The following is a 27,638-nucleotide window of genomic DNA, read 5'->3' as shown; positions in this document are numbered from 1 at the left end:
CCAAGATGGAGTTTGTGACAGCGACCAGTTTCCTGAACTGCATCAATCAGCATGTATCTCATCATATACATATTGTGTGTAGGAACCTTACAAGAATTGTCTTCTGCTTATTTCCCTGAATCTTTAAAAAAAAAAAAAAAAAGTATTACTGTGTGACATGACTGAAATATTTTTATTTACAGAAGCAGCAACTTGGCCAGCTGGAGTTAGGGGAAGTTCAATGTAATTTAAAAAACTTTCTTCCCAGTTTTTTTGCAAAGTTTGGCTTCTCTATAGCTTGGCATTTTAAGGTAAGTGCCTAGCTTGTCTGACTTTTTTCTAAACTATCAGTGAGCTCCCATAGAAACTGCTTAAGCATAGCCTTTAACATGCTCATTTCAGATTAAAGTTTACTTGCATATCACCTCAGTGGGTTTTTTTCCCCTTTACCAAATGTCTACTCAGGAACTGGAAGACATGAATTGTATGTGATCAAATTAAGTGCCATCTGCCTATGAACATTATATTGTGAGCTGTAATCAAACAAGAAGAAAATTAACAGCAGAAAAAAAGCACTACCACCTCTATGACTCCATGGGATTTCCTAAGGAAGCTCTTCCTTTTAAAGCACATTAGAACTGTTTCACAGTACTTGTCAATTGGTGCTGGAGTAGGTCCAAAGCAGCTCCAAACATCTCAGGGCATTTTTTAGCCTACTACTGCACAATCATATACCATGGTCTGCAATAGTTTGTATAAGTCACCATCTCAAAAGCTCACCAACATCAGCTCCTTTAACTCTAGAACATTAGGAATTAAAAAAAAAAAAAACAAAACCCAAAATATTGGTAAAGGTGTCAGCAGAGGGGACAGGGCAAGGGGAGGCAGAAAGCAGAAAGAGTTAAATCCAACTGCTGATGTCAAGAGAAGCTGAATTGCAGTGGAAGCCCTTCTGCCCAGGTTCCCAGCCACCCTCACAGACAGGGCAAGTGGAAGGGGAAGTCAAAAGTGCAGTGAGCACGTGCAGCATCCAGGCATATCCATCGTGCATCCCCAGCTTTGTCTTTAGACACCAAAGGCTGATGTCTTTTCCAAGCAAAGGCTTGCAAAGCTCTGATTCATCTTCTGTCTTCCAAGAGGAAGACTTACCTGAAAGCTGAAGCTTCCATTACAAGAGAAGCCAATGTCACTACTTGCTTGGCTATTCAGTTGCAGTTGAAATTATTTTCGACTTTCACCTGAGACTTTGTATTCTGGGGTGTTGACAGCAGCTTCTTCCACCCTCCTCCCTCAGCAGTCTTTAAAGGATAGATTTTCTTGGTTAATTAGATTTTCTTCAGTTGAAAAGACTGAATTATTTCCCAATACAGTAACTCAAACTACTTACTGTATAATCAATGCTTTTAGATACAGGTATCCACTGGGCATTTTATTTCACATACACATGGGGTCAATTACACTTGCTGTGCAAATCACGCACTTGAGTGTGATCAGTGACACTAGAAATCCAATTATCTTTGGCTTTCTACATGAATCTTTGAACAGACTAGGGCAGAGCTATGTGGCTAATTAAGCTGTATAGAAATCCCACATTAAGCAGATGGTGAAACTTGAATGTGATTTCATAGTAACACATTTGAAAGTGACAATTCTAAATTTCTCACTTTGTCTACAAACTGGCTTTGGGATAACCTACTATAACCTGCAACAATCAGCTAAGTAGCATCAACATCCAGATTAACCAGATTCTTCCTGCTACTAGGACACATCCGAAACTGAGGAGCTTTGTAGACAATGGTTACCTTTGGTTCATTTAAAATTGTTTCAGAAAACAGAGTCACTGCTTTGATAGAGAACAATATTTTTATGTTTGTTTGCTGATTCCTAGCCATACTATTATCTTATCATTATACCACACTTTATTATCACCAGCTATTCTGTCTCAAGAAAGGAATAGGCAAGCAGTCTAAATGTCACCTTCCTGTATAAGCAGGAAGTGTTTCCTCCAAGCTCCATTCCATGTTTGCCATTTGTCTTGCTTACTATAAATCACGTATCACCTGAAAGTCAGGTGATTAAACCATCTGCAATGTCACATCATCCTAATTTGTCCAGCTGTAATGAGAATACCTGATGTTAACAAGTTACCCATTTTCCACTTTGAAAATTTCTTGGAGTTAAACACAGACACTCCACATTCCTCAAGCTGTTACAGAATATGAAAGAGGAGAAAAAGAATTCAGCAACACTGAATCTCAACCATTTCCATATCGAGTTGAAAATTAACTAACACTGGCCCAAAAAGCCAGAGCAGAAAGGTAAGAGAAAAATATGGGACAAAATAGAACTTATTCTCCATTTTTGAACAGCATTAGTTTTTTGGTTTTTTTTTTTTTTTTGTTAATAAAGCCCTAACTAGGTGTATTAGTGAGAAATAATTTGGCCAATAATATAAAAAAGAATGGAAGAGGTTAAGGAAGACACTGTTATCTCTCCCAGCTGGAAAAGAGAGAGATATGAGATGACTGAACAAAGAAAAACCATAAGGACATAGAAGGAGCAAAGGTAGAGGGAAGGGACAGGAGACAGACAACCTACCAAATTAACAGAAACAAGCAGGCACTTTTAAGATGCCTGACAACTTTTTAATGTGAAACACTTTCATTACTAATCCTCCATGGGACTGAATGAAACACATTGTGAAAGAACAGAGGCAAGAAAGAGAACTTTCTGGCTTATACCATTGAGTGTACAAAGTCAGAGGCCACCAGGGGCTTTGCTGGCTGATCAAGTAACAATCCCACAGTGAGGAATTCTGGAAAATCATATTTCTGTCCACACAAACCTTGGTAATGGCCACACCAATCCTAGAAAATGAGAGACCAGTCAATTTTTTTACACGCAGTAGATACACCTGTGCTACATGACTTAAGGTGAAGTCCACCCAGGAAAAATTCAGAGTAGGGGGAATTGTAAAGCAGACGGCTTGACTTTTTGTTAAAGCTAAATCTTCTATTAGAAGATTGGACTTTTAAGAAGCAATCTTCTAATAGTCAGATTTAAAATTTCTTAAAAACACATCCAAACAGGTGAGACGTGTTGCCTTGCCCAATATTTGGGTTTTTTGCCACAAATGCAGTGTCATTAGCAGTATTGTTGGCCAAAATAAAAGTAAGCAACACAATGAGATGTCACAAGCATTACTAAAGCATTGCATTTAAAGTGTGTTCCTTCCTCTGGCCACCCCTTAAGCCTTTTGTCCATTTGCTTAGCCTAGCTGGATAGACCAATCTACATTTGATGCTACTCATCAATCTGAATTTTAAAGCTAATACAAAGACATTTTATTTACCCACGGCCATTTCTCTCTTACCTCTCAATTCATGTCAAAGAAGCAAAGAACTTTTTTAATTGTGGGATTAAAGTCAGGCTCCTTCAGTTTTTATGCTTAATAAGACCAGTCATGTCAGTAGCTGAAGTCTGGTCCTCAAAGAGCCAGGTTAGTCAAACATAAGACAGAAATTCAACTGCTCTACTTGACAATGAATTAAGCTTTTGCCACAAATAGTGCCCGAAAGCAATTATTCCCAAATTATGACAGCAGTTCAGAAAAATTATGTATATCTCTGAATTCTTTTTCTGGTGAGTACAAAACACTATGGTGACAGCAAAGACCCCATCTGGACAAAGGTCTGCCTCTCTGCTGACCAGCCAGGAGACAACTGGCAGGGCTGAAGCATCTTCTGTGGGTATGCTGCTGCACTGCACACAACCTCCTACTGCACATAGTCCACATCAGCAGGGAAAGAGTAATTTTCTGGAATTTGTTATAAGCTGAACTGGGTAAACAATACTGGCCCAAAATACTTTGCTGTTCAAGCACAGAATATCTGAAGTCATACAAAGGACTTCTTAATAGGAGAGGCAAGATGAAGTGTCAGGGAAACTGAAGCTGCAGGCACACCTTAAGAACAGGATCTAATGTGGCAACACTATTAGAGATCTCACTATTCAGAGATCCAAAACAGTAATAAACAAATAAAATCTAACATTGGGAAAAGGACAAAGAAAACCCCAAAAAACCAACAACAAAAAACAACAACCAGAAAAGTCAGTGGAATCTTTTATAGCATATCTTAAACTTCTTCCTCTGACAATCAGTATTAGAGAAGTTATTTCCCTTAAATCTCTGTTAGATAATAAGTCTAATTTAACCTAGTACACTTCAAATTGGAATATAATAAATCTATGGCTAAACTCAGTCAAATTGAAATGATGTTTTAATATATTTAGCATACTCTATGCATTCTGTGTGTAGCCTTGCAGATATGCAAATTCATCTCAGTTGATGAGGAAGCTGAAGTCTGCTTTATTTTGAGACCAAGTTGGAAATCAATTCTGATTTAAAGTCTTGAATACTAGTCCCACAAAGGGATAGAAGAGTCACAGTTTGACTTGTAGGCTTTTAAATACAATTTATTTTCTAGTGGCAATTGAAGGATCTAGATTTAGATATAGCATAAAATCAAGTAGAAACAAATACAGAAAAAAATTCACTGTGGGGTTGTAAGTGCAGATTAAAATACCTAACACATCCTACGTGGGTTTTTCACATTGTTTGAATAATTACTACTAAGATTCACAGGTTATTTTTGTGCATTGGCAACATAATTCAACTAAAGGTATCAAGTTTTTCACCAAGAACCATGTCATACCTTTTAATAAATGCAGAAATATCACATATTTACCTTCTGTCAGAAAGTTAAACCCAGTCTCCCAATACTCTGGAAATGTACCACAGGTGGACAGAAAACCCCAGGCCACCTCCCACAGGGCAATCAGGAAGGAAACTACACAGACATTTCTTTTTTCACCTGGAGCTTTACCTGTCCTTGTCAGGAACCTCTGAAGTGGCCCAAGTTGTCAAAACAACTTCATCTGCTCTGCAGATGCTTTTTGGTAGAGCACGCACTCAGCCTTCACATAAAACAATGTTTCAGATAGAGTGCTTTCAGGTTTGTGGCATTAAAAATTACTATAATAAATTTTAATCACCTATGTGACAACATAGCACCCGAACTTGCATCCCTCAGAGGACAAAAGAGCAGTAACATTGCCAGAAAGAAGGCAAAGTACACAAGTCAGAAGGTGAAAAGTCTCCCTTCGCTCTTCGTGAATTATCACACATCTTTATTGTGCTTTACTTGAGCTCAACACAAAATACATTAGATCATTTGTGACTGAACAGTGGGAGTCCTTTAATAATATTTTGTTAGGTATTTCCTTACTTTTAGTAGTACAATTTCTTAGACTGTGGATACAAATGAAAATTTGTATTGTATCCACAGTCATTCTGGACATACTCCAAACATTAAAATCTTAGATTTTTTACAATTAGACTACCTTATAGAATTTAGAGATACTGGGGCAGAGGACAATTTACATTTACCAATGCTAGAGATGCAAATTACTAATCTTCCCCTCCTCCCTCACCAGAGATTCTGGGTGCTCAGTTCACCTCAGTACTGCATTTTCACACAGTACTATATGCTTCCTGTTATGTAAGATGAAAGTTAGAAGGATTTCAGCAAGCAACACCACAATATCTCAAAGTGGTAGAGTTAGTAAAAAGAACATGTTCTGCATGTACAATCACAGAAGAAACATAACACCAAAAAAGTGGATGCATTTTACCAGACTTTGCATTTTAAGTAATCTTAAATCTAAACAACAGAAGAAAATGTTATATTTTGAATGTTTTTATTCCAGTCAAATTACAAATACAAGCATTTAAAAATGTACAAAAATATAAAAGGACATTTTCTACATCTTACAAAAGCAGATCAAACTTACTTCTATATGTACAATCCTTTTAGTGAGAAAGCCTAATTAGCAGACATTTTTTCTGTTCTCTTCTGAGCATTCTTTGCCCAATTTCTTCCCCCAAATTCAGCCACACTTAAATCTAAAAGTAACATTTCAAAAACTTAATATACTAAATGTCCCTGAATAGATTACAAAGAAACCATTTCTCACAGATAACAAACCTGTAATCGGTGGTAATGTATTTCCTTAATGACTTTAGGGCAAACTACATTCTGATGGGTAGTTTGCAAATCAAGCTTTCTGTAGTTTGTTGATATGTAACTTGGACAACACAGTTGGATTACATTTTTATTTTTTAAGCTATTTTTACACATTAAAAAAAAATGATAGCTTTGTTGATAGCATTCTTCCTTCCGCTAAAGTTTTATCTCTTAAAAAAAAAAAAAAACAAAAACAAAACAGAAAGGAAAGTATCTGCAAATAATTATAAAAAGCAGTAGAAGAATTTTTTCTGAATCTAAAATAAATGTTTTTTTGCAAAAGGGATTGAAGTGATCACCTGCTCAATACCACATTGTACTAATGAATGCAGAGGAAGCACTGCCACAGCAAAAGTTTTGAGCCATTCCATAATGTCTATTCAAATATTTTTGGTATCAAGTTTTGCTCAGTAATATTGATCAAATTATCTTAAGCAGTATAGTTCCTCTCTGCATTCTGTCATTCATTTGTCCACGACACTGTTTTCTTTCAATGTTCTGACAGCTGATGCTTTTTGGAGCTGCAGTAATGTAAGGATAGGCGAGGCAATGCTCACGTAAAGAGATAGCTACTTAAACTAACATTATGGAAAAACAATTTTGAGGGACACAAGCCCTTTTTTAGGTCTCAAATACAGCAGGAAACTTTAAAATTGATAACAGCTGCTCAATTTACATGAATGTGCCCAGTTCCCAAGAGAAAAGCAAGGTGCCAGTGCTTCAAAGATAGCTCCTAAGAAGCAGGTTCTGTCCAACCTTTCTTTTTGCCATTCCTTCAGCTGTCAAGTTCAACGACATCATTTAACAGAAAGCTGCTTAGCAAGAGAACAGGAAATACCTACTTCTACAGAGTCCAGTATACAGGCACCCAAGCCATAATTTTCTAGATGCTACCTGTAACAAACTAGAAGAATTTTATTTACCCGGCCCAATTGTGGACAGAGGTCTCATGAACTTGTACAGTGATGGAGATGAATGCAGGTTGAATACAGGTTTAACAACAGCCCCCTGCCTGCAGCACACTCACCTATGCTAGCTTTCAATTCTGCTGCTTCTACAGCTTGACTCTGGCCTCTAAAAAAATTCAAACATCTGCAGAAAAACACACTAATACCCCAGAAGTAATGTTCAGTTCTGTACAACAGGTAGTTCAGCATGACACCAAGCATTCTAACATCTTGTTCTTCATGTCATCTGACTGAAAATCATCATTCTGTACTTATGTGCATAATGTACTTAGAGAATACTCAAGTCTTAAGTTTCTCTGGCAAATTTTAGATACAACCCATTTTTCTACTGTCTTAAAATATTTTAAGATTGTCCTATGAGTTCATTTCAGCACTAACACATTATATACATATTTTTACTTGATAAATATTTACTTTTTAGTTCACAGGAAGACTTATTTTTCTAGCAAGATCATGAGCACATTTTTTAAGCATTACCACAGACACAAAAGATTCATGTGGGATACTTTTAGCACTGGTAATGTCAGGACATTCTCCAGTTACTTCACACTACTGGTTAAGGTTAAAGGATAGTGCTAGCAAGCATTTGAAGTTGATGAAGCTTTTCTTTTCTTGCTAAGACATAAGAACACATCACAGGCAGTTTTGTTGTAAACTAAGAAAAAACCAAGGAATGTATCTATTACCAAGGAAAATAAACTCTGCAGCACCTAAAATAGGAGTCATATTTGGGAACACAGATGTAGCTTCACAAAAGACACTTACAGAAAGTTCTGTCTGCCTAGTCATCTAACTCTTTCAACTAGGTTTCATGTAGACTAACTGTAAAAACAAAGCCAGCAACAAGCAGAATCAATAGACAACAAAAAGCTTTTGATGTAAGGCAATTGCTTCACTTTTAACAAGGTGAGAAGAAAAACAGTGTAGTTTATGGACCAGCCAGTCAGTATTTGAGAGGTAGTCTAGTTTTTCATTTGACAGAGAGGTAGAGCTGGTTGAGAAATCAATAGCTAAGGCCAGTCAAATTCATATCTCAAGTTGCTAAGATGGCTCAGCCTGAGACTGCTAATGTCACAAGGGATTCAGCTGTCTTGCTCATATTTATTCACTTTTATATGGGAAAGGTTCTTTTAAAATATCCAGAGAGAATGCTCCCATAGATAGCCAGCAAAAAAAGCTTAACTACATTTTGGCACGTGCCAAACAATTAATACAGGTTATACAGATTATGACTGTGAAGGTTAAAAAAGCTAAGTTGCTCTCCTCATTTGGCAGATCAATATTACTACAAAAACACAGACATACCAAGTACTAGAGGCAAGTTTTAAATTCCATATGGTTTACCTGTATAAAATTCTCCATCCATTTTTTTCCACACATAAAAAACCCAATTATTTTAGAGATGAAAGCCAAAAAGACATGAGGATCATAGAGTCAACAGGTAATAAATTCCTTGTTAAAAACATCTGAGTACAGAATCATACATAATGCTCCCTTGTATTGATGTAGGCTCTTACAGGTCCCGAGCTTTGTGGGTATCTGTTGCTCCAATTTTTGTAGTGAGTTTGCTGATAAACAGGATACATAGGCTGAAGACCCTCTTGCTCCTGTGGCTCTTCAGCCCCACAAGTAAGTTGCCTTCCATTCACAGTTTTCTAAACACACATAAGAAGTAATAAGTTTCATAGTTCATGTATAGAACCTGAAATTCCTATTCTTGGTAAAGCTTTAAGCAAAATCAAAGATATATTATCTCCAAGACAGCCCTATGAATAAAGAAACAGGAACTTATAAATTTCCCTAAGAGACAGTTGACTTCAAATGCTTGTTTCAAATGAAGTTGAACTCTAAATATCAATAAATCTAAAGAGCAAACCAGCAACTACAAAAATGTCTGTCAACACTCCTCTGCTTTATATTACTCACCAAGAAATGAAAGCTGGAGTGTTTAAGTATTTGAATTAGTCATCAAACTACTATAGGATATTAAAATGATACTGCCACTTTTCACTTAACTCACACAATCAAACAGTTATTGACCAGGATGGACAAATATTTTTTTTGTTCATGAAAACCAACATTATAAGTTTATTTTATGGAATAAGATGAAATCAAAGCTTCAATCAGGAATTCAAGCCATCTTATTATTTACCATGTGCTGCAAGTTTCCAGCATCTCTCTCTCTGTACTGGCTCTGCAAAGTAAAATGTTCTTTCTGAAAGAAGAAAAGTTACAGGGGAAACAAGTCAAGATTCAAAACTGCAGAACAGCTTTGGTTAATACAAAAAACCACCAGTCATCCCAAAATACACTCTGCCTTAGGTAGTGTCTTAACTGATTATCATTTAGAATCCTTCTTACAATCCAATGGTGACTGGAAAAAAGATGAGGATCAGTCAGGGTCACCTGTCCCAGCAGTGTTCCCTCTCCCAATATCTTGTCTCCCTCCCAATATTCTGTGTACACCCCAAGTCCATCTGCTGGCAGGGCAGTACAAGCAGCAGAATAGGTCCCAAGGCTGTCCAGCAATAAAAAACTTCCCTGAGTTATCAACACTATTTTCAGCACAAATCCCAAACACAGCCCCATACCAGCTACTCAGCTACTGCAAAGAAAATTAGTTCCACCCCAGCCAAACTGCCAACAATAAGAGATGAGGTTCAAGATCAGCTAAGGAATCTGGAGGTGAACAAGTTCAGGGGACCTGATAAGATACATTTGCAAGTTCTGAAGACACTTTCACAGGAAGTGACTAACCCACTATCCATCTTGTTTTAGAAGTAGTGGAAAGACTGTGGTGCACACTGTCTGAGAAAGGGGAAATAAGACCCCCAGGTCTAAAAACAGATGACCTGAGAAACTACAGGTCAGCCACACTTCAGTGCCCAGCAAGATGAAGGAGCAGAAACTATGCTAAGGCATATAGAAAATAAGCAGATGGTTGGTAACCATCATCATGGTTTCACTAAGGGCAAATTGAGCCTGACAAATTTAGTGGCTGTCTATGACAGGATCATAGTGTTGGTGGAAAAAGGAAGAGCAACTGATGTCACCTACTGGACTTATGCAAAGCATTTGATGCTGTCTCACATGACATCTCTAAACTGAGGAGACATGGATCTGATGGGTGGACGACTCAGTGGATAAAAAACTGACTGGATGGTCACACTCAGAGATGGCTCATTGCTGGCTCAAAATCCAAGCAAGTGACATTCCTCAGGGGTCCGTATCAGGACGAGCACTGTTTAACATCTCTTTGGCAACATGACAGTGGGATCAAGGTACCCTCAGCAAGTTTGCAAATAACACCAAGCTGTGTGGTGTGGTAACATGCTGAAGGCAAAGGGATGCCCTCCAGAGGGACCTTGGCAGGCTTGAGAAGTGGCTCTGTGTGAACCTTGTGAAGTTCAACAAGGCCAAGAGAAAAGTCCTGCACCTTTCAGGTGCAATCATAAACACAGGTAAGAGCAATCATAAACACAAACACAAGCTGGGCAGAGAAGTAATTGAGAGCAGTTCTGAGGAGCAGGACTTGGGAATGTTGGTGGATGAGAAGTTACTTCATGCAGAAGCATTGAAATCTCCCTTCTTTCACATTTATTTTTTTCTTCACCATTATGATAGAAAAACTTAATTTGTGAAATGGACTGTTTTCAAACATCCAGTTAATCACCAACTACCTGAGTTAATGGCTGATTAAATCACACCAAGTAATGCCATCTAAGAATTACGATTTAGGGTACAGTTTGTACTCTGGTATCATCACTCCTAGTAAAGTTCTTCCTTTATGCTACACTTAGTACAGGACCACAATAGGCTAAAGCAACACCTTCGCACAATTGTATGTATTTTTTGTTTTGAAATTCCATCTTTTCCCAACAGTATCACAGTGGTAGCAGCAACACAAAGTAGGCTAGGTTGCTGATCTTTGTGCAGAAGCCCCTCCACAAGTATTCATACAGGTAGGTAACATTTCCAGTGGTCATATATCCATATTCTTACTTTTAAGAACTATTTTGAAGAGAACCCAATCTCAGTAATATTTTGTTCTTACTTTCTCCTCCTTCCTCTTAACTTTTTACCTTTCCACATTTGTTTAATAAAGTTTTGAAGTAATTTTGAGTTAAGTTTTAATATGTAAAATTTCTTCAAAAATAATTTAATATTTCCTAACCTTTTCCACTCGTCCAACAGTTATTTTTCACCATCTTCACAGGTTTATTTTTCAACTTTAGTTTGTCAAGCTTTTTGTCTTATAATTCTATTTCAAAGTATCCCCTCCTGCCCTTAAAGTCAACGTGCTTTTGCTTCTCAAGTCCTAAAATGCAGTCTGCATTTCTGAGAATATGTGACTTACTACTTAGCAGGCAGTGTTGCTCCTTCAAACCTGAGATGAGAGCATGAGTTCACCACACAAGGAGACAAAACACACGTGGGGAACAAAAAAAGTCCCATCTCCACCAAAAGCTAATGTTCTTTAAACAAAAATCAAAACAAAACAACAACAAAAAAATCTGCTTGCTTGAGGAATTCTACCAACAGTGGATGTGGACATGATTTAGAGACTCACTGGAAACCAGAATAGCATGTGCCTCATTCTAACCCCAATCTGGTAATTTTGTTTTTCCTATTGCAAGATTATTTTATTGATGCACATTTTGTGCTCCCTTCCATTCAATCTTGTTTGTCTAAACAGTTCTTTGGTTTAAGGCAAATAATAACAATACTGCTTCCTTTTTCATCAAGGAAGAGATATTCCCACCTGTATAAAAAGCATTAGGAAAAGAAATAGAAGAGTGCAAGAGAACCATAATCCATAAATGAATCAGTATTATACTAGGTTTAAGGGCTCAGTGGCTGATGTTTTCAAATTTGATTCAGAAACATCATCATTTGATAAATGGTATTTGATACTTTTAATGGTGCTAAGACAACTTCATATTTTTCTTTCCTGTTTTGATCAGTAATACAAATATTACAGTTAAAGAACTCTGCTTGTCTAAATAGTGAGGCATTCTTCCAACCTGCAAGTCTCAAGTCAGTCTTCTCATGGCCAGACATACCTACTGGGCTGCATTTCCCTTATCCACTCCTATTTCTATAGTTATAGAAGAGCCTTGTTAAATTCTAAATCCTTCAACAACTCTGAATGCTGCACTGCATTGTGCAAAACATGTTTTTTTCTTTCCTTCAGAAGTACCTGTCAAATTAATAATAACTTCAGTTCTTTAACATTGTCAAAGACTGCCCATCTTGAGCATGTTTAGAGGAAAGTAAATAAATTTTTGCTTCTTAGCAATATATTGTTTGAAACAGTGAAGCTTACTCTAATGATGCCAAGGACTCCCAGAATTAGTGGACCCTCTTACACTCCTTTTTAAAATATTATGCAATAGAAAAATTCCTGTTTAAGCCATTGGAAATATTCCATTGCTCAACTTCTTCCTTATTCGCCTCAAAACCCACATTGTTAAGCAGAGATTCCTCTCTCAGCAAGGACATAACCTTCAGGCTGCTCACCACTCTTTCACATTACCTGTAACAGATAGTTCTGAGCAACAGAATAGCGTTTCCATGGCAATGATTATTAAAAGAATACCTGGACAAAAGTAACAGTGCTGTTGACAAAAGAGTTGACAAGTCTTCATAGTAAATAAAGCTATAATGTATTTTTTTTCCATTGTATTTTTACACTTTGGACTTTTGCCTTCCTCTTTTAGGGCCATAAGTGAACCAGTTTTTCTCAGTTCTGAAGTGACTCACAAGAACACATGAATTGGTATCTTCAAATACCAGTACAGAGAAATTATGAGTACTCAGTTACATAGTACTTGTACATACTGGTAGCTCATTATTAACACAAGCAGGTAAATGAGAATGTATATTTAAAGTAAACTGAAAGTTTCCAAGTCTCAAGAAGTATCCATGAATAATACCGGCTGTCCAGTACTATTCACAGGTCCAGTTAATTTCTCTTCATTTTAATGCCATCACCTGCTGACTCAGATATGCATAAAATCAGTTAAATACTGATTGCTGGAGTACAAAAAGGAGAATTTCAGCATCATGTACTGAATCTTAAATACTTAACAAGATAAAAAAAAGCTACTTGTCCATGATTTGAATAACAGCAGAGATGATTGAAAAACTAGCACATTATTTATAAAAACTTACCAGAATCAGCCTAAATTGAATAAGTCCACTTTCAATTCTAAGTTATTATGAGTATGCAGAAGACACCATTTAAATTCACTCCTTTACTTTGCACCTTTGTGCAGCCTATCATTTCCACTCAGGCTGAACTGATCATCTGTTGTGGTTGACAAAGCAGTGACATTTCCCCTACAGTTCTTTTTAGAAGATCCAGGAAACAGCTTGGTTGTGAAACCATTGAAAGGTTTCCATATATTACCGGGAAGACAAAATCAGACCAAGTTAACATAATAAAGCAAAGTTTACACTTTCCTTAAGTCAATTTAAGATGCATATAAACACTTACTCACCTGAAGCATAGCTTCTTTCTGTGGCACTGACAACGTTCTCTCTCCAAATGAGGCTGGTTTGTGAGTGGGTGGAAGATCAATCCTGTAGTAAAAGGGGGAATGAAATATAACACATCATGTTTGTCAAGTCCAATTGAATGGTCAGAAAATAACTGCCAAATCATCCAGCATTCAGTACTCAGGGACAAACACCTTTCAGTCAGCAATGACTCAGATGTGATATATTGTAATGGAATATGTCTACCACTGGCTATTATTCAGGAAGACACTTTTTGTAGAAAAGCACTATCCAGAATTTGTTATTTATTGCATCCTGTGTTTAGCAGACCGAACTTCCCCCCAAACACTTCAACTAAGGAGGATTAGAAACTACTGGTATCTAACAGTTTCTAAGTTACGAGATACAGTTTGAACAACTTTTTAAATTACAGACTTCCCTTAGAAATCCTTTGACAAAGCCTTACTAGCAATTCTTACATGCAAGACCTTTTCAATTTTAACTTTCTCAGTGAAAGCAAGTGGTTATAAAATAATTTAAATGTTTAAGATCATTCATAGAAATAAGCTTCAGATCCAGAATTTAAGAGAAACCATGTTAAAAGAAGACTCTTGATTCATCTTGCTAGCTCAATCCAAATGAGGAAACTTATTTTATGCTAAAGGTTCTTAGTTATTTTACTTTAGTTCTCTTTAACTATATGAACAACATTTCTAATTCAGTTTTAGTGTTAACTGTATATGGGATTTAAGAAACTGTATATGGGATGTAAAAAGACATATATTTACAAATATTGTATGCCTTTGTTACTTTTTTATGCATGTTCCAAACAGAATCTAGACATCATCCCCTTTAACTGACATCTTCTCAGACGTTTTTGTTTCCTTCTTTTTTGTTTGATCATATTGAACAAAGTAAACTGCAAGTCTGTGCCAGAGACTTAAAGAAATAACCAAAATTCCAGAAAGCACAAGAAATCAGTAAGCATGGATCTGTGGAAGCTTGCTTAATTTTACAAACATTTCAGGAATTATTTTAGGGGGCATTCACATTTGCAAAGCATGGCCAATTTACCTTGCAAGTTAGATCTGCAGTTACAACAAACTAGCAGTCACTGGCACCAGTCAAGAGGGAACCCTTTTTTGCCCTCCAGTTAAATCTATGAATAGTTTTCTTTCAAAAAACCCCAAACTTCTCATGAGATAAAGCTCTTTATTACTTCCAAAGTAATTCTTACCTTCCTTATTTCTTTTTCAGAAATGTGTGATTTCACATTTGTGTACTCTGAAAATAGAGCCCTGAAATTAAAAAAGCTGAATAGCTGCTAAATTAAGTCAGACACTTAAATTACTGTACAGAACAAACTCTTTCTGCATATCGCTTTCAACTGAGTAAGAAAAAAAGTCCAGCACATACTCACATTTTGTCAAGATAGGCTGGCCTTTTCTTCCTTGGGGTCAGCAGCACTGTCACAAAGATGGTAATGATAAAAAGAGCAAGGACTGCTCCAATCACAGCCCCTGCTACAGCAACAGAAGATGTCTGCTTAAAGGGCACATCTGCAATGTGATAGCATAGGTTACAACTATAAGAAGTTCATATACTTTTAAAACTCAGATAAGCTACTTCAGCGTTGTTCTGAGAAATGCTTCTTCCTTCCACTGCCAAACAGAAAACCTTGCCCTGCACTAGCACTTTTGCAGTATTGCTTCAACTTACCCAACTAAACAACTGGGGAAATTAAGAGAGTTCATGAAATCAAAATTTTTGTTTTAAAAATTTTATGGACTACTTTTATTAAGTATGAGCAGCATGCTTTCATTCTCAGTTTCAAGGTAAGATGACATTACAAAACATATGATTTGCACTTAAATAAGCTAACAAGGTGTTAATTCAAAAACCTAGGCAACTATGGTTTATTGACAATCTTCCTTTAAAGGCACTTAAGTTTGCAGAAAGCAAAAAAGAAAAAACTTAAAATCAGGGTAAAAAACCCCATATACTAACTACTAGAAGCAATGAATATGCAAACAAACACTAAATACTTGGCTTACACTTATTAAAGCAAACCCTAAGACCACCTATCATCTTAAGGACTTCACACTTCAAGCTACAAGAAAGTAATTTTTATAAACAAATTTTAATAAAGGGAGAGAAAAAGCTGTGTTTTTTTCCTTTTACAGCATTTTTCTTTTGAACTTAGCATTGTGAAATCCAATGCTGAACAACTCCCATACTGAATTAGCATACTTGTCAGTCTTTAAAGGCCACTCCTTTCACTATGCTTAGAAATCAAATTTTAAGTCTCAAAACTGGAAAAGCTGCTAACATACTTTAACTTAAAATCATCAGTGCTTTAAACTAGTGCCAACAGGCTCAACAAAAAGTTTCACAATTGGAATAATTCATGTCAGCTGCACTAAACACTTACCTACAAAATTTAGGCAGCATACATTAAATAATGCTCTCATTTACATTGAGTACTGAATCACAAAATTCAACAGCGAAGAAATTGAAAATTAACACAGTTACCTTCAATGTATTTCTAAAGCAGTCTATTATTATTCAAATGCAACACAACCATTCTCTATTTAATCTCTTACTGACAGAAATTTTGAGAACCTCTTCAGCTGTATGTTCTATTCACAGATAAAAACCCTGAGACTATAAAATATGATTTATCAGTTCCTCAGATTTCTTACGTTGTTCTGCCTGCATGCTGGAAAGCTGAGCAAAACCCCTCAATTAAAAAAAAAAAAAAAACAAACTAAAATACAACACTTGATTTGCACTCTAATAAACAATTCTGGTCCCCTCACTGCTTATCAAAGATCTGACATGAACATTCCCCTGGGATTGCACTCACAAAGTATATTTAAGTAACTTGAAAAAAACTGAAATAAGCTCTTTTTTGTGACTTCCTTAATGTTAAGAAATAAAGTCCTAGAGTAACAACTTGCAGAAGTTACTTTGCTCCTCAAAGATGAACGCAACATACCACCCTTAGTTTATATATCGATTTTCCTGGCATAAGCTCCATGTGTCCATCAGATACCAGCCTGGACACTATAAACTGTCCTGGCTTTGGCTGGGATAGAGTTAATTTCTTCTCAGGAGATTGTACAGTGGTTTGGATTCAGCATGAGAATAGTGCTGATAACCCACCATGTTTTGATTTTTGCTAAGTTGTGTTTATCCTACATCAAGGACTTTTGTTTTTTGTGTGTGTGCCTCTCTCATGCTCTGCCAGTGAGGAGCTGCACAAAAGAAAACTAGGAGGGAGCATAGTTGGGACAGATCACCTGAAGAGGACAAAGGGATATTCCACACCACAGAACATACCAAGTATATAAACTGGGGAAATTACCCAGAAAGAAGTATTGTGCATCACTTGTTTGTTTCCCCCACTTCATTATCCGTTACTATTATTATATTTTACTTTGTTTTCAATTAAACTGTTCCTATCTCAACCTACAAGTTTTGCTTTTGATTCTCCTCCCCATTCCAGCAGGGTGGGAAGAAATGGGGGTGGGGAAAGCAAGCAGTTGTGTTGTGCTTAGCTGCAAGCTGGGCTTAAACTATGACACAAGAATACATAATTTTTCCTGAAGAAAGTGCACGTGAATCAGTGGAAGGGTCACCTAACTACTGCATTTTAACTGGCTTCAGTTTAGTTTACATTGGGTGCCCTCTTCTTGAAGTGTGAAAATCTCAACTAACTAATATACATTCTTAGGTGTAGAATTCTTGAAGATGCTTTGGACTTGTGATTATATCAGAAGAGTTCCTTGACTGCTTCATCCTAACTTCATGGTGCCTTTTCTTCTAGTAAATTCTGCTATCATGTCAAGATATCATAAAGTGCTATAATTTCAATCAAAGCCCACCCACTGAGTCTGATTTTGGGTGAGATGACAAACACCCATTTACTTCTGAACATCAGGAAAAATAGTAACATCCCAGCACAGTGTCACACAAGAACTTAAATGCAATTATCACAGGGTACACTTCATTTGGTTTTCTGAATTGCTTTGGCAAAACATTGGTCTAACCAGCAAAATGATCATAAACCCGGACCACCATGACAAGCTGAACAAGCCAGAGAGCACCTAACATGTATGGTGCTAGCACCAAAGCAATTTAACCACCAGATGGTCAGAAATAGATGAGAATTGATTAATTCCAAGAAATATGGTTAAAGCAAACAAAGACAATAGAATGAAAAAACAAGACTATTTTGATGTATGCAATGCCTAGTTAGTTTATCAGCTGTGCTTAAAAACAAATGTTTTCGATGGCAAACACCCCCATTTATCAATCATTCTCTTAATCTTAAAAGAGTTTCTGAAGACACTTGTTTTATAAGTTTATGCTCTCTTTGGTGAATACTAAACAGCCCATCTCAAACAGCTTAAACACTTTAGTTCATTCTATCCAGCCTCTGGGTTTATTGTGCTTTTCCATCTCCAATTTTTAAGAACAGACCTGTGCAACACTTTTGAACACTACCTATGTTCCAGAATGTAAGAAAAAGTTTATTCACACAACAACCATTTGTACGTACAATCAATTCTTTTTACAGTAGACATAATGTACAAAACATTGCAACGCACGTAAGCCCTATCCCTATTAATAACTTCAACTCCAGAACATTTCAACTTCTCAACCCATAGGAATTAAATATATATATTTTTAAAAAATCAAAGCAAAAAATCCACAGAGACAAAAGCAAGATATCCCATGTGGAAAACTGGTTTATGGTTATGTTTATTTCCAAGTAAAACCATCTTTTAAAGATGATATATCAAGTTTTTTTTGAAGAGAGGTATAATCTCTTTATTCCAGAGATAATTTGGATCAGAACCCTCTGCTAGAAATTTCACTCCTTTTCTTGTGTTTGCACTCAAACTACAGATAACCACAATATCACTTGCTATTGTTTTTGAGACTGGTCAATCATGTATCAGTACTCCATTAATCCAAACCTAAACTTCAGTTGTTTAGGGATGCTTTTCCATTTGAATTTCAAATAAAGCTGTTGTCTTAATCTTTTTTAAAGACATGCAGTCATATGCAATCACAGTGTATTGTCTACAACACTCAATATAACTATTTTTGGGAAGCTCTAAATGCTGTAAGCTACCAAACATCATGAGGACAGAAAAGAACTTCCAGCATCAATGCTCATGGAGCAGCTGTAATTATGCAGCCTATTTCACATCAACAGTAGCAGACTTCTCCCTTTTCAGTTTTCAAATACTAATAGAGCCATATCAGCTTCAATTTCCTCAAGCTAAACATTTAAAAATGGCACTTTAAAAGATTTAATATTCTATTTATGAATTCATTGTTGTTCTGGAATTCATCTAAAGTTGTTTCATTCCTCCTCACATAATCAGCAGATTTAGTTTGGTGAATCTGCTCAAGATAAAGGAGAACTATTTCACATGTCAGACAAGATTTCCTATGTATAACAGACACAATGTCATTTTAAAGAACATGTAAAATCAGTATGGATTATATGCAGGGAAAACAAATCCACTGCGGTACAGAGACTGCACAGAGACTGAATTCCTGTTTCATAGACTCTAGTTGCACCACTAAAGAGTGCGCTTTCAATACCTAAAGTAGCAGTGCAAGTGTCTACTTCCCTACTAATAATCTGAAACTCTGGCTACCCTCTTCAAAGCAGGTATTGTTACTTAGTCGGAAGCAGCGTAAAACCGCTGTTTTAACTTCTGGTCATAGAAACTCTAATGCTTTTTGGCACCTGGGAAAATAAGCATATTCACATCAGCCTCCAGCTTTGGAATCTATAGGGGTGTTTTCTCCTTAGCTGTGTCCAATTAACCAGCTTTTAAATTCAATGGTAAGATTCCAACAAAGCCTCCAAAACAGGTCTCAAAAATTGCACACTGTGAAGTTGCAAAGAGCATCTTGTATGCATTAATGAGTTTTGACACCCTGCCAATTACAGGCCTAACAAAACATCTCACTGTATGTATATATACAGACACTAAAGTAAGCTTTAGAAATCAATGACTAAAAAAATAACCTTTCATCTTATTCAAATACAAGCCTTTGACCTGTTTACAGTTACTCCTCAAAATGTTGCTTATAAGTTAGTTTCAGTGCAATGACTTAACTTTTAAGTATATAGTTACAAGAAGGCTCATTAAAATGCTAAGAGGTATTCATTTTTATGCAGAAAAAACCCTAGAAAATAAAGCTTTAATTCTGCTGTAACTCATTTTAATTGGTAAAATATTTGCTATACAGAAGCATTTTTACTGTGGATGGTACCTAGATCGGAGTAATTCAAAGCCCCCAAAGATTATATTTGATCATTGCCTTGGGTAAACTTATTTTTAAATCTGAGAGGCAAGACAGCCATTTTTTATTCTTAAACGATACTGAATGGCAACTTCAATTTAGTCTTTTTTTTTAACTCTGACATAGACCAATATAAGCACTCTGTGTTAAAACTCAAATCTTAAACAGTAGTACAGCATTGGGAAAAAAAAAGCAGCTCAAATACATTTTCCCCAGATTCAGTATTTCCATTGTGTCAAGTCACAATATAAAAACCTTCCAAAAAAGTTTCAAAAAGTTTATTCCTCCTCTTGTGTAAGTATAAACAATCTGAAAGTGACCAGCCAATGAAGTGAACTACAGGTACATGTTAGTTTTCAGTGGTTACTACACATACCACTCCCTCCGAGATATTACCGCGCCATCTAAGTGAGAAACAAAGTCATCTTCCTCATAAAATTCACCATGCATAAACCCCATTCCAAATGTTCCACCTTCATGGTAATCCACTGGTCTTTCATAATGGTCCTGGTACCTGTTAGTATTGTCAACATTGTTCAACTCAGGTTTTCCAGGGTCTTCTAAATAATCTTTAGATATTAAGTTCATTGGGTGCTTTGTTTCTTTTTTTATACTGCCAGGGTAAGAACCCATATCATCTGACTGAAGAACATCTATTTGGGACTCTTTTTGCATATCTGATGGTGGAATGTAGCTCTTAGCAAAGTAGTCACCGCGGAACGTCTTTCTTCTCTTATAGCAGACGGCTCCAACCAGAGTACCAAGAAGTAACAGCAAAAGAACCCCACCCACCACACAACCGACAACGATACCCCAAGTGTCGTCCTGCTTTGTTGGCAAGGTTGATGTTGGGAAATTTATTATTCTAGGTTCTGTTGCTAAACCTGTGGTGCCATCAGTCGAAGGATGCCAGGGAACCGTGGGCAGTCGAGTGGTAGTAGTAGGAGGATCTAATGGAAAGAGCAAAGAAGTAGACAAGACACAGAAAAGGCACAGAATGTCAATGCGAGCTAAATCAGTTAAGGGTTTATAAGAAAGCAAAGTTGATGGGTATGTTCTACAAGAATAGTTTTTCATTCTCAAGTTCATGGCACTACAGAAGTCTTAAATTACTCACAAGCTTTGAACTAGCTTCCTTACACATGGTTTGGAGTTAAGCTGCAGCAGTACAGCGAGTATGAGGATTGAACAAAATAAAAATAACCTTCAGGTACAAAATTTGCCCTCCTCAAAATAAGGAGATGGAGTTTTTCTACTCAGATGTTGACTAAACATCATTATTTACTTCCTCCAAGGAGGAAAAACTCAAGCAGTCTTCTAACCTTCCATCCAGCCATAGGGAATTCTGGAGCAAATTAATTCACTATGCCACAGTGTCAACTATTCCACATTAAATTCCCCCTTTAGAAATAATTCAGGGCACTGAATATAAGAATGAAAAACCATGAGTTGCGTGCTCAGTCACATGAACTACTGATTTTAAGCTATTCTCTCAAAAAACATTTGTTTCATTAATAAAACTTACTCAGCCTCACCTTGGGATTAGTGAAAGCATAGTTAAAAATGGCATGTATTAATCTCAAAGTAACATTTATGTTGAGCAAGGAGCCTTCAGGTTTTTAAAACATTAAAAAATTGAAACATTTGAACCAAAAATTATATCTATGCATTCCTTCTATAAGCCATTTGATTCTTCATGCACAAAGAAATTTCCATATTAATTCCTCATTATAAAATATAAACTGATTTCATGTCAGGTTATGCATGTAAACAAGAGACGGCCAGATACCAAGCTTCTCCAGCATGCAGCTTTTTCCTTTGTTCTTTAGGTCTATTGGAGATGTATGCATCTCTATTGCAGGCAAGGTTCCAAGTGATGGGCTGATGACACGGAGACCATACCAATCAACCACAATATTATATACAACTCCACTTCTTATTTCTATGCCACACTGAAAAGAAGTTACTTTTAGCCTTGCCCATTACAAGTTAACTATTTTAAAAATCAAAAAAGGAATTCTAAGCATGTAATTATAACTTGAACCTTTCAGAGAGAATATTGCATGGACAGCCTAATATATCATGTAATTTAGTTAAATGCCCATAAGCAAGATCCATGAAAGCAGTACTACCACCACATTAGAAGTACCCAAAATTTACCACCATAAAGTAAACCAGATAGAACTAGATCTTTGTCAAGCTCTGTTATTTGACAAATCACAATTAAATAGCCTTAAGTATGATTTTTAATCTCACCACTCAGAGACAGACATGCAATTTTCTCATACTAGACAGAATTCTCACATTTGTCATGATTACTACATACCTTGCTGCTGAATGCAACATTTTAAGCATAAGTAAAGGTTTACACAGTTTTTCAAAGGGCAAAATTTTATTCCTTAACTACGTGAGAACTGATGGTTCGTTAGGGAACTATGCATAAATGGAATTAATTTGACAGAAGAGAGGAAACTGAACAAGAAAGATGCACTACCAAAATGAATAAGAGGAATTCAGATTATGATTTTAGTAGAAATTGACTTAAAGTGAGTTTGGTAATTTAACAAAGAAGTAGAGATTAAAGAATCCAAGTTTACCAGGGTTCTATGTCCCACACATCCCTAGGTCATGAAGTTCAAATCTCTCCTCCTTGAAAAGGTATTTGCTTAAGACACAAGATTTATGACCTTAAAACACAATTTCAAACAGTACCAGTAAAATGCTTCCAGGCTATATATAGTTCTTTGGCTCTAATTATTTGGCTTTGTAATTGTTTTGCCTCTGACACTGAGGTCCTAAGTCTTATCTCTCTACAATCACAAGGGTGTAGTATTTGTATCCTGGCAAATTTTACCATTGCATATATGAAATAAGCACAGTGGCAATTACAACCTTATTAATACATTCGAAATTCAGTGTTTTACCAAGAGTTTTTCCTTCAAAACTTCCCATTCATTCACCAGTTGTCAGGCTGTCCAGCTGCATTACCAACAAGCACTAATTAACATATTAAATCAATTGCAAACACAGGATCAATTAAGCATTTGTTCATATGTATTCCTGCAATACATAACCATGATAGCTCTAAGATTTATTTATTTTGGTACTTTTTATTGTTGAAGAATGACAAAATTAAAACTGTACCTTCTTGTTTACAAGGTCAATTGCTACTAAGAATATGTGAGTTCACTTCTGACATCACCCAGAACTTTCTAAATGTAAGCTAATTTTTTTTTCTTCCTGTACCAAGCAAGTTTCCCAAATGGAGAGCCACTTTAAGATGAGGAATGCCAAAGTTTTATGTCCACCTCATAATATTTTGCTTGCAAATAACATCTCGGATGTCATCTCCAAATGAAGAAAATGCCACTCATATCTGTAGCTATGAAAGATGACACTATTTCATTTCAGCAAGTTCTTTAATATTTCACATAATCACTGATAAATGTTTGACTTCTTAATGCTTTCGACAAAACATTAAGGGCATAATTTAAATTTTGTTTCATATGGCACTTTATTCAAAAGCAACAATTTCCTACTGATGACTTCCTTTAACACTTTATTTCGTACCCAATGCTTAACAGCTCTTATCTCTTTCACTGATGTAGGCTTCTGTTGTTTGCACAAAGCACAACATATTAAAATATCCATGTGGGTCAGGGAGCTGAAAGTATCAAATTCTGGAAAATACCTGGGTTTAGTTTAAATACATCTTGTTTACAGTTTTTGTTTCTTACTATGTTCTGGGGCCTGTTCAAATCCTTATTACATGTACCCTGCAGTAATGATGAAGACAAGCAAAGATACCAACAAAATTTTTCTACTCTTACATAGCTACCACCCCCATTAAAATAAGAGACATAATTGAACAAAGCAAAACCCAATTTTCTGGTATGAATATAGCAAGGAAATTGTCTCCTTCCATTTCCTAGTTGGTTTCAAAGCCTTTGACACCGTTTTCTGCCAATAAAAGCAAGACTTGCTCTTGATTTCAAATGAAGTTCTGATACTACCTCAAATTAAAGGACCATGGTCCCAGTGCAGTGCTTAGTTTTCACACTCTTAATTGTTTTCCAGATGTTTCCCATCAAAGTCAGTACCAACTTTCAACAGTGTCAGCTAGATATTTTTATTTTTCCCTTAAATGACTATTCTTGATATAGTTTTCTCAGGTCTTACAATACCAACAACTTATCTTGGGCAGGGGAGTTTCTACCATTAAGTTTAGTAGAGGCATCCAACTAACATAACATGTTTCGCATCCCAAACACTACATCTCCCTGCTTCAATCCTCCTGCTACACCACATCCTTCAAATTTCTGGGACTCACTTCTGCTTCTGTTGCCAATCCAAAGCCAACAATAAGCCAAATGTCAGAGAGAAGAAAGTAGAAAGAGATGGATAAATCATCACTAAAAATCAGATCACTATCTTCAAAGTTTTAGGTTTAAATCCTGTCTTGGTATTATCAGCTTATCATTGTTTAAAAAAAAAAAGTCAACAACAGAACACAACACTCTTAAACCAAAAACCATTTTGGATTTAGCCTACTATGAAGTATTTGAGAGGTAAAGTGACCAGTTCTACAACAGGTAAGATAATTCAATACTGTCATAATTTATTTGGGTTAGAATTTGTCATATTACAGAAAAAGTTTTGGAGAAAAAGGTTCCTTGGAGACTTGCTGTGTGTTAACATAGACAGTCAAAGTCTGTCTGGTTCCAAAAGCCACAACAGAGTGGCCAGAAATAGTTCTCTCTATTTGCAAAAACCAATCCCACACCATTCAAGATGCAAATGTCCCCTTTTTTTGCCTCCTACAAGACAAGGATCTGCTATCAATTACATCTAATCCACAAGTGAGTTGGCTTTGAACAAATTACAAGATCTCTCTTTGCATACACCATTTTACTGAGTGGCAAGGACCTGCCTGTATATGTATTACTTGTATGTTTGCACAGATACATACATACTACTGTGTCTTGATTTGCTGTTCTTGCTAAATCATCCTTAGATGTTAAGTACTTAAAAATTGAATAATAATTCTGTGCAGTTAGGTCTTAGAAATCAGCTCTTTCAACTGCTGAAAAGCTTATGTAGCAACTCCTTTATGACAGCAGGAAAGTCAGCTTTCCATGGAGGAAGACTCAAAGTCTGAGAGCAAATGATTTGGAAATTTATGATTCTTTCTTTCTTTCTTTCTTTCTCCAGCCACTGCTACTCTAATGTCAAGTAGTCAGTGAGGATACTGCATAACAGTCTCCCCACAGTGTCTTGCCTACAAAGGTTTCACACTGCAGCTCAACATTTTCCTTAGGATTCTTTTCAGTGTGTGCTCCCCCACCTCTATTTTGGCAGCATAATACTAATATTGCTGTCAACAGTTTCTCTCATCAATCAGCCACTTTCAAAGTTCAGTGTGCTTTTGTGGTTTCTAGCTGGGATTTTCATGCATCAGATAAAAGACTTTGGTATTTTTTTGGGACTCAAGAGAAACTTATTATTATTGTAACCTCCAGCATGGAAGACTATTCAGGAAGACCACTGAAAATTCAAAGCCTACTAGACCAGGGAGCAAAAGCCCTTTGCTAAAGAGCAGTTTGTCAACATCCCACCAATATGTAATTTAGAAAATAAGAGAGTGCCCGTATTCACAAGGTGCTCTCAGAACAGAGGTTTATATATGAAGCAGCAAAACCTAAAACCAACTATCAGTCTCTGCTATGTTAATCCTCACAGTGTCCACTCTACAAGAAGGTGACCCCTTGTGCTTACAAAATACACCTTTCTAGGATTGCTGCCTAACAAAGGCTGGTTTTACTTTTAACAAAAGTAATCTCTTCCAAAGGCTGTCATGACAGAAGAAGTATGTTCCAACCTTAATGCAAGCCTCACAGGTCACCTCTTCCTTGCAAGGGGAGAAAGGGAAAGCCTCAGTATACAGTATGAAGGTGAAAGAGTCAAGAAAACAAAATTCAATTCCTTGTGTAAGAAAACTGAGTAAATCAATATTGCACAAGGAAGAGCTTTATATATCAAATTGACAGCATGTTTTAGAAAACTTACTTCAATGCTTGAACTCCACTAGGAGCATGACTTGCTTTTGCTGGACAACTATGGAAAAAGTTTAGCTTTACCTCATTGAATTAATAAAAATTGCAAAAATGACTAGGCCTTAAATGCCATATAAAAATAAGTACCACACTTCAAAAACTATTTGAGTATTTCTCTATTCCTATAATGATGTAGAATCTCCTGAAGCCGGAAGCTGAAGATACTATTTAGTTCCTGTCAACTACTTCTCTTTCATTTCTGTATTTCACTTCAAGAATATTAACAAGATTTAGGATCACAACAGAACTTATTAAAAATGTAGCTTTGACTTTAACAATGAATATCAGGACCAAAACCAATCTTTTGCTCAGCTATATTCCAAACCTACAACACATTTCAACTTAATAGGTATTTTTTTCTAGCAGTTAAAAAGCTTAACAACTACGAGCATGGTGACTGTTCAAAAACATTAACTTCATAAATCCTTTTTGACAGCTTCATAATTAAAATTTGAAAGATGGTGTGATCATACAGCTTTGTCTGTTAACTTCCAAGTTTTGGTTCACATTTTATACCAAGTTTTATGCAGTGGCTAAGAGCAAAGACAGAAAAATAAGGTAATTGATTATTTCAGCTTATTGCTCTACAGTACATCACTGCCATGTTTACTATTAATAGATACCTGGTGAGTTAAGTCAAATATTACAGGTGGTAAGTGAATTGATTATTGGTCACTTGCCCATCCTGCATCATTTAAGGGCTTTTCAATTAAAGAACCAATCACTTTGTAAAGTTATTTTCAAGAGTTACAATAGAACGTACTTAGTATTTGTTTCTGAGAACAATACAGGTGTTACACTTATAATTGCTTCACCTCTCCTTTTTTATCAAATCTCCTATATACAAAAAGTTTATACACAGTGCTTTTAATAATTTTGTCAGCATGATCAACATAACACTTTTAAAGACTGAAATTTACTGAGAGCTAAAACCTTTATTATTATAGGTGGACCTACCTGGCAGAACCATGACACTGTATAGACTGCACAATAAGTGAGGCTCAGTTTTGTTGCTCCCTGAAAACAGCTAAGGTTTGCTAATTGCAGTTAAATTGCTACAGTAAAACCAAGTTGCTGAGCACAGCTGAAAAGCAGCACACACATAAACAGCGTCCATCAATTCACAGCAAACGCCAACTGCTGCAGCTTAACTATCTCTGCACTGAGCTGTTTTAAACTCTGTAAGATTTGCATTAGGCTAGAACACAAACCATCACCACAGCCCAACTAGCCTGTATGCCTACCCTGCATTTTAAAAACTTGATTCATTTTAGAAAATATTATCTAGGATTTCCTGGTTGACCTGTTTTAGCCTGTTAGTTGAAAACATAATTGGAATGACAACCTTTAATTTTCATGCATGACAGTCACGGTAAAAAGCATGAGGTCTATTTAGATCACATAACACTTACAGAACTGACAACTTGAAGAGTGGACTTGAAAAAAACTTTTCCCCATTCCTTAGAATAAGGCTGAGAACAGAGCTATAAACTGCACTGTTATTTTTTGAGCAAGTGTATTTGAAAGTTATATTTGAGTCAAACCTTTTACCCCATTTAATGATGATTTTCTAATTTTTGAATTGATATTTCTTACAATGTGCCAGTTTTTGTACTTGTTTTGAGACTGCTATGCAGCCATGAAGTCTTCTCCGTAGA

At 36.2% G+C, this 27,638-nt stretch overlaps 1 protein-coding gene across 2 annotated transcripts in view; it reads right to left on the bottom strand.

The window, feature by feature from the left end:
• Positions 1-5,751: 5,751 nt before the first annotated feature.
• The window catches only part of NECTIN3 (nectin cell adhesion molecule 3), a 58,092-nt gene continuing 36,205 nt past the window's right edge, over positions 5,752-27,638 (bottom strand). Inside the window, exons 6-10 of one of the 2 annotated variants that reach the window (XM_058800134.1) lie at positions 20,680-20,817; positions 14,955-15,093; positions 13,537-13,618; positions 9,186-9,248; positions 5,752-8,688 (exon numbers count right to left, since the gene is read on the bottom strand). In XM_058800134.1, coding sequence (XP_058656117.1) covers positions 8,512-8,688; positions 9,186-9,248; positions 13,537-13,618; positions 14,955-15,093; positions 20,680-20,817 — 599 coding nt within the window. In that variant the 3' untranslated portion in view covers positions 5,752-8,511. The remainder of the gene's footprint in view (positions 8,689-9,185; positions 9,249-13,536; positions 13,619-14,954; positions 15,094-20,679; positions 20,818-27,638) is intronic. The other variant, XM_058800135.1, reaches the window with a different exon arrangement.

This window comes from Ammospiza caudacuta, chromosome 2 (assembly GCF_027887145.1).
Source record: "Ammospiza caudacuta isolate bAmmCau1 chromosome 2, bAmmCau1.pri, whole genome shotgun sequence".
In the NCBI taxonomy this organism is placed as follows: Eukaryota; Metazoa; Chordata; class Aves; order Passeriformes; family Passerellidae; genus Ammospiza; species Ammospiza caudacuta.
This window is presented reverse-complemented; position numbering and strand designations above follow the sequence as displayed.